Source organism: Lipotes vexillifer, unplaced genomic scaffold, assembly GCF_000442215.2.
Source record: "Lipotes vexillifer unplaced genomic scaffold, Lipotes_vexillifer_v1.1 scaffold560, whole genome shotgun sequence".
Lineage (NCBI taxonomy): Eukaryota > Metazoa > Chordata > Mammalia > Artiodactyla > Lipotidae > Lipotes > Lipotes vexillifer.
Genome location: NW_006792210.1, coordinates 294444 through 302758, shown reverse-complemented (window position 1 = coordinate 302758; position 8315 = coordinate 294444). Strand labels below are relative to the sequence as shown.

At 42.6% G+C, this 8315-nt stretch overlaps 1 protein-coding gene across 1 annotated transcript in view; it reads left to right on the top strand.

Moving 5' to 3' along the window:
* Positions 1 to 8315, top strand: part of SLC25A43 (solute carrier family 25 member 43) — a 35692-nt gene that overhangs the window by 6489 nt on the left and 20888 nt on the right. The window contains exons 2-3 of the mRNA XM_007465450.1: positions 637 to 878; positions 4364 to 4536. Of these exons, the coding sequence (XP_007465512.1) occupies positions 637 to 878; positions 4364 to 4536 (415 nt within the window). The remainder of the gene's footprint in view (positions 1 to 636; positions 879 to 4363; positions 4537 to 8315) is intronic.

Here is an 8315-nt window from a genome sequence, read left to right as displayed (position 1 = left end):
GCATTCCTGTTTCCACACTTTCCCACCATCAGTTGATGTTATCAGACTTTTTAATCTTTGCTGGTCTGCTGGTTGAGAAGTAATATTGTGTTATTGCTCTTATTTGTTATTTCCCTGACAGTTGGCGGGGTGGCACATCTTCTCTTATAATTATTAAACCAATATATGTTTTAAAACTCAATGACTAGGGATGCTCAAAGTCATCATTTCAAGCAATTTCATTTACGTTGCAACAGAATCAAAGGAGCACATTCCAGTTCCATATTTACGAAGTATTTCTGTTCATTTACACCCCACAGGCAAGCCAGGGTTGACAGTTACGCAGATAAAAGGGGGAAATGCTTGAAATGAAGTGAGGACTTAGGGTAGGTAGCAATAAGAGGGTTAGGTATCTCTTCCTTATAGCTGTTATATAAACTATAACAGCTGATTTTATATAATTAGAATTATATTCATTACTATGAACATAATTGAATGTGTCGAATTGAATGTGTTATTCATTAATCCTAATACATTAGTAATTTTCATTCTGTAAAGCATTTCCAAATGCAGGGAAATGGTGCAATAAGTAGCATCGAGCACTCTAGCACAATCCATGGCTGATTCCCTTGGGCTTTTCTCCCTATTTTCTCCCAGGTTTGTTGTGCTGTTCACGGATGACCTGGGCCACATCTCCCAGTGGAGGTCCATCATGGCTGGGAGTCTTGCGGGCATGGTTTCCACCATCGTGACATATCCTACAGACCTCATCAAAACCCGGTTAATTGTGCAGAACATGCTGGAACCATCTTACAGGGGGATCCTCCATGCTTTTTCTACTATTTATCAACAGGAAGGGTTCCTGGCCCTTTATCGAGGGGTTTCCCTTACTATTTTAGGTAAGATGGAACTTTTCACCTTGTCCAAGAAAAGACTGTGTTCTTTGATACATGCAAATGACTTGTATACCTTTGTTGGTAACCAGTTAAATCCATTTTACTGAGTTCAAGGGATATATATATATGAATGTATTGTATACCTTTGTTTGTAACCAGTTAAATCCACTTAACCGAGTTCAAGGTCATATGGATTCAATCCACACAGAGTCCATTAGCTTCATTCTATTCCATAGCCATACACCCCACTCCTAACTCTGGTCTGTTATATCCCAGGGAGGGAGTAGGACAGAGTGCATGTGGCTCAGCACAAATTGATAAGAAGACAGTCCCACACACTCCTCATCTGACTGCAGGAAAGAGTCTCTGGGTGCATCGGTACACGTATGAACACAACCAGGGTAGCAACTGTAGCTTCTGTGTTCTTTGGAACCTTTGCCAGGGCTACACGTGCACAGGTCACCAGGACCCCCAATTGCCAGTCCAGTAGACTTTTGCCTTTTATCCGACCTTTGTTGCAGCATTTGTTGAGATCGAGCACTCTATTCTGGAAACTTGGCTTCTGGGACCCCACTGTCTCCTAGATGTCTTTCCCACCTCTCTACAGCTCTTTCTTATCTGGCTCATCTGACGATGCCAGCCCCCTGTGTGTCACTATCCCCCAGCTCCTGCCTTAGCTTTCTTCTCACCCTCCATACCCTCCCTGGGTGGCCTCATCTAAGCTAGTGGCTTGAACAAGCATCATTATACTCTAATGACTCCCAATCTCATCTCTATAATAACAACGACTAACATCTAGTGCAGTTTACTATGTGCCAGGCACTGTGCTAAATGGTTTGCGTACAGTTCCTCATTTAAGCCTCATTTTACAGATGAAATAGATGCTTGGGGAAGCTAAGTGACTTGCCCAAGGTCACAGATAGAAAGTGGAAGAATCTAGCAATATAACCCCAGAGCCCTCTCTCTTAACCACTGACTACTACCACTTCCCAATGGCAGTACAAATGCCTGCTATTGGACACCCTCACCAGATGCTCCCTTGGCTTACTGAAGTCAAGAGTAAACCTGATGACCTCGTTAGTCACACACCTGCCCCCCTCCTGTGTTCCCTAATGAACCAGACCGCCTTTCTTTCACCCAGTGGCCCAAGCCAGAAGAAACCTAGAATCACTTCAACTCCAACTCCTCCTCTCACTCCACGCCCACTTCAGCCACAAGTGTTGTCAATTTCACCTCTTTTAACTCTCAGGTCTGCCCCCTTCTCCATCCCCATCTTCTCTGCCATGGGTCACAGTCTCATCCTCATCTTTCCTGCAGACACTTACGAGAGGCTCGTACCTAGTCCCAGTCTTGGGTCTCTGCTGCCCTAGTCCGCCCTGTGCCCTGCTGCCAGGGTGTGATGATCTTTCTAAGTGCAAGTTGATCATTTCACCAACCTCTTTCCACTGCCCTCCTTAAAAGCCTTCACTGACTCCTGTGAGCTGCAGGGAAAAGCCCAGATTCCTTGTGGCATACTAGATCCTTCAGACCTGGCCCTGCCAGCCCCTCCTACCTCATCTCCTGTCAGGTTCTACCTGCACTCCTGCTTTGGCCATCTAGAAATACTTGCATGTCTTGGAAACACCACTCTCTTTGTACATGCTGTTCCCTCTGCCTGCTCTCCCAATGTCTGATGAACTCCTACTCATTCCTCAACACCCAGTTGAAAAGTTCTCTCTTCTGTGAAGTCCTTCTTGATTCCCCCAGGCAAAATTAATCCCTCTGATCCTTGTGTACCTAAAGCACTTTGTATAGCCCCCTTACTATGGCATATGTCATCTGTCTGTCTCTCCCACTAGATGGTGAGCATCTCCAGGAATTAGCCTACTTAACACCTCTGTATATTCCTGGCACCTGGCATAGGGCCCATCACATAGCATAAGCTCCACAGATGTTTTCTGAATGAAGGAAAATGTAGGGTTGGTGCATCATTTTTAATGTGTTCATTAAATAAATATTGCATTTTTCTAAAGATGAGCAACCCCACTAGTGTTAGCCCCTCTTTTAAATCTCATTTTGAGGGAGAAATTTAGTCCCTGCGTAAACTTCGGATTGCTCCCAAAGTTTCTGGAAGTTTCAAGGTGCCAACTACTGCACTACTTGCTCACCATCTTTTCCTAGAAAGGCGAGGCTGCCATACAGTGCAGGGTACCCACTGAGCCCTGATATGGCCACATCTCATGCTACCTCACTCTAAAGGTTTCACAGAATGTTTCCTTCTCAGCTAGTGATCAGGTCCCCCCTAGTCTCCAAAACTTCATTAAGTACCGCCCACTAACTTTTTTTTCATGGGAGAGATTTTTTTTCCCCCAACACTCTATTTTTTTAAATTCAAACACCCAGAAAAGTTAAGAGAATTGGAAACAGCCTGGATAAACAACAAGGTCCTATTGTATAGCACAGGGAACTATATTCAATATCCTGTAAAAAACCATAATGGAAATGAATATGAAAAAGAATATATATGTATCACTGAATCACTTTGCTGTACAGCAGACTCACACAACATTGTAAATCAACTATACTCCAATAAAATAAATTTTTAAAAAAAGAATTGGAGGGGCTTCCCTGGTGGCGGAGTGGTTGAGAATCCGCCTGCCAATGCAGGGGACACGGATTCAAGCCCTGGTCCGGGTAGATCCCACATGCCACAGAGCAACTAAGCCCGTGCGCCACAACTACTGAGCCTGCACTCTAGAGCCTGTGAGCCACAACTACTGAAGCCTGCGTGCCTAGAGCCCGTGCTCCGCAACAAGGGAAGCCACCGCAATGAGAAGCCTGCGCACCACGACGAAGAGTAGCCCCCGCTCGCCGCAACTAGAGAAAAGCCCGCGAGCAGCAACAAAGACCCAACACAGCCAAAAATTAATTAATTTTTTAAAAAATTTAAATTTAAAATTAAATTTAAATTAATTTTAAAAATTAAACATTCCCATGTTTAATTTTTATTAAATTTTTAATAAAAATTTTAATTAAATTTTAATTAAAAATTAAACATGGGAAACACCCATGTACCCACCATATAAGAGCTCCTTCAATTAATGTTTTGCTTTATCTGTCCCTCTAACCATTCATCAGTCATATATTTTTTGATGATTTCCATGTAAGTTGCAAACATCAATACACTTCACCCCTCAACCCTTCAACATGCATATCATTAACTAGAGTTCAATATTTGTTTATGGCTCTTTTAAAAGTAAAATCGACATAGAGTACACAAATATTTAGGGAATCTTTTGATGCATGCATTTTGATCAATGACACAACCCGTATCAAAATATAGCACGTTATCATCACCCAAGAAAGTGCCTGCTGCTTCGGTTGGAGTGACTTGTTTAACAAGCCCAGAGCCAGTCCTGTTTACTTTCCCTGGATTCCCCACAGGCATTTATGTTCTCAAGCCAGTGTTTCCTGAGACATCACAGCCTCTCCCTGGCCTTGTTTTTCAGGTGCTCTCCCTTTCTCTGCTGGCTCCCTTCTAGTTTACATGAACCTGGAGAAAATCTGGAATGGACCCCGAGATCGGTTCTCTCTCCTCCAGAACTTTGCCAATGTCTGCCTGGCTGCCGCGGTGACCCAGACACTCTCCTTTCCCTTCGACACGGTGAAGAGAAAGATGCAGGTGAAGAGTTATGTCTGGGGGCGTTTGTGGGTATGTGGGAGGGATGGCTTGCAGTGTTTGTGGGTGGGTAACAACAGCAAAGAACATGGAGCCTGAGCGATGCCAGGTTTCCAAGGAGCTCATGAGTGCTCATACAAACACTCTGCAAACCCTCACTCCGTGGCATTTCTGCTGCTAACCTCAGGGCAATGGACTCGAGCCCAAGCCGCCTCCCCATTCCCATCCTCTGCTTTTTTAGGTCTTTTATAAAGCACTTTTCTTTCCTCTCTTCATAGCTGCCACTGCCCATTACATCAAGGCGGCCTCCACAGCGAGGACAGGGCACCCTTGCCTTCATAGCCTGTCCATACTTCAGTGAAACAGATGGAAAGAACCAAAATAAGCCAGGAACTGTCAATAGCAAGGGGCCAGTAGTCCCTGATTCCCCTGCTGAGGAAGTAACTGCATTTGAAATGGGCCGGTGTCTTAGTGGGATTGGCCCTGCATTTTCCTAATTGTTACCTAGGAAAACTCAGAGTTTCTCTACAGACCACAGAGACAAAAGCCTGATATCTGAGGTCTCAAAGAGAGGAATTGGCTTAGCCTAGAATCAGCCGATTTTGATCAAAGAAAAATCAGAGTAGTCCAAGTAAGGTTGGGGGTTACAGGCAGGTCCACACAGGGCAGGGGTGGGAGTCGGTGGACTCAGAATCAAGCAAGGCTTCGCATCTGCCCTGAACCCTGCTCACTCTCCGCCAGCCTCCCTTCAGACTCCACATCCACGGGCTTGCCTGCCTCCCTGGCCTCTTCCGGGCAAATCTTGATTTATACAATCGATGTATTCCTGAAGAGCTGCTTGGATATTAATTTGGGGGGATTGAATCCGATTTTAAATGATCAGGCCCCACTGAGTCTGTTTTTCCCCATGTCTCTAACTTGTGCCTCTGCTATCTCAGTGGCCCCCCGGCTTCCCCACGTGGTTTTCTTTGCCAGGCCAGGCCTCACTTACCTCAGCACTAAAAAGCCTGCAAGTACTTATCTCAACCTATAAAGAAAAGCTGCCTTCAGAACAATACACATCACAATTACACCCAATTCTGCTGCTCCAAACCATCAAACTTTTCATCTGTCTGGGTTGCTTTCCTTTCCTGTCCTTTGTCCAAACACATTTTTTAAATTGTCACGTTATTGTAATTTTAACGTAGATGCAAGTTTAAAGCCTGCTTAGTGCATGCCTATTTATAAAGGCCATTATTCCTCATTTTAAGAGTAATGTACATACACTTAAAAATGGTTAAAATGGTCAATTTTATGATGTGTGTTTTACCACAATTTCAAAAAAAGGAGGGCTTCCCTGGGGGCGCAGTGGTTGAGAGTCCGCCTGCCGATGCAGGGGACACGGGTTCGTGCCCTGGTCCGGGAGGATCCCACATGCCACGGAGCGGCTGGGCCCGTGAGCCATGGCCGCTGAGCCTGCGCGTCCGGAGCCTGTGCTCCGCAACGGGAGAGGCCACCACAGTGAGAGGCCCGCGTACCGGAAAAAAAAAAAAGGAATGCACATAGATTATAGAAATTTTGGGAAATACAGAAAAATACAAGAAAGAAAATAATAATTACCTATAAGCCCAACACCTATGCATTATGATGATTAATAGTTTTACTTCTGTGTATGTTCATATGTGTATGCATATGTGTGTGCGCATAAATATAAGTATATAATATATGCATGTGGAAGGTTATTTTTCACAAAATTGCATCCCTACTGTATATAAAAATTAGTATCTGTTTTTTTCACTTATTTTATAATGGATAGTGCCTCAGGCCATCAAGTATTAAGAGCATCTTTTCTAATTATCACATACATTCCACCATATGGATGTGCCATAACTTAAAAAAATAAAAAGCAGGTTTATTTTCTCAAAGTTCCGGAGGCTAGAAGTTTAATATCAAGGTGTTGGCAGGGCCATGCCCCTTTTGAAGGCTCTGGGGGAGGATTCTTCCTTGTCTCTTCCAGCTTCTGGTAACCCTAAGCATTTCTTGGTTTGTGGCAATACAACTTCAATCTCTGGCTCCATCGTTCCATAAATAACAATTTCTGTTTTTTAATATTCAGGCTGTTTTTAATTCTTCAGTATGATAACACCACAGTGAAAGCCCTTGTATTTTTTCACGTTTGTGATGACACCCTTTAGCTGTATTCCTAGAAATACAGGCCACAAGATAAAAATAATTCTAAGGCTCTTAATGAAGTTTGCACCCCAGAAAGGCTGTAAGTTTACGCCTGCACCAGCAGTGAGTGGGGTGGTCCATCTCAACTCCCATCAACAGTTATGACTATCACTTTCTAAATCCTTGTGAACCTAATAATAGCTGAAAAATGCTGGCACATTACTTTAATTTGAATTTCATTGATTATAAGCAAATTGCATGTTTTTCATATATCAATTTGTCCTTTGTATTTCTTTGTAAATTTTCTGTGTCCATTGCCTATTTTTCTAGGCTATTCAGCTTTTTTTAACTAATTGGTAAGAAGTCTTTATATGTTAAAGATATTAACCCTTTGTCATACACTGCATGCATTTTTCCCAGTTTGACAGTTGGCTTCTAATACTGTTTATGTTGTTATTATATATATTTTTAAATTTTTATGCAAATATATATATATTACTATTTTTGGGTTTCTAACTTTGCTCTTCTGTGTAAAAGGCCTACCCCACCCCACAATCATATGACTATTCACTTATATAGTTCTTTAAATATTTTTGTTGTAATTTTTACACTTATCACTTTATTTAGAATTTACCTGAGGTATGATGTGAGGTAATCATCTGATTTTTTAAAAAAAAATAGTTTACCAATTGTTTAAGCACCATTTTTGGAATAATCTCTTTTCCCCACTACTCCGTGCTGCGACTTTTACCACATCCTAGATATTTGTATATGTTCTGGAGTCTGTCTTGGGGCTGTGTATTCTGAGCTGTAGATTTGTCAGTCTGTCCTCGTGCCAGTGCCACACTATTTCAATTCCTATAGCTTTATAATACCTTGTAATGTCTGACAGGGCATCTACCCCCTCACCACTCCTCTCTTCAACATTTCCTTGATTATTCTCAGTCATTTGTTCTTTCTGATGAACTTTAGAACTACCTTGTGATTATGACTGGAGTTATGTTCAACCTATATACTTGGAATAATTTATGTAAAATATTCTATCTTTATTCAGGGATACTGTATATCTCCCCTATAGCTTCAGTCTTCTTTCTTTACATTGAACCATATGACATTGCCAACATCCTACCTTTTCGACATACCCAAAGGGCAACTTCATATGGTTAACTCTTATAAAAGTTGGTTTCTTCACATGATAATTATGCTCTTTCTAAAAAAGATAGCTTCTTAAAACAAAAAATCCAGGGTGAGGTTGAGTGGGAAGGAGGTATGATATACTACAAGCTTTTTATTCATTTTTTTTTTAACATCCTGGCCCTAGGAATTTATCTTCCTGTCAGGAGTGAGAATGGGCTCTCGCTGGTTGGCCATCAGAAGATGGATGAAACTAAGGCGGCTTATATCACTGGCTTCCATGCTTTGAGGATTGCTTTCTGAAATAGTAGGGCCAGAGGCATCTCGCCAGCACTTTCTGGCACCTCTTATAATTTAGTGTTCCTTATGCAGAGTTCAAGGTTTAGTGAGCTCACTTCCTCCCCATAGCAAGCCTGCTCAAACCCAGGGCTTTGAGCCTGGGGGTTGGAGCAGTCATTGAGAAAGGGTAGAGTCTAGGACCAACTCCGGTGTGTGGG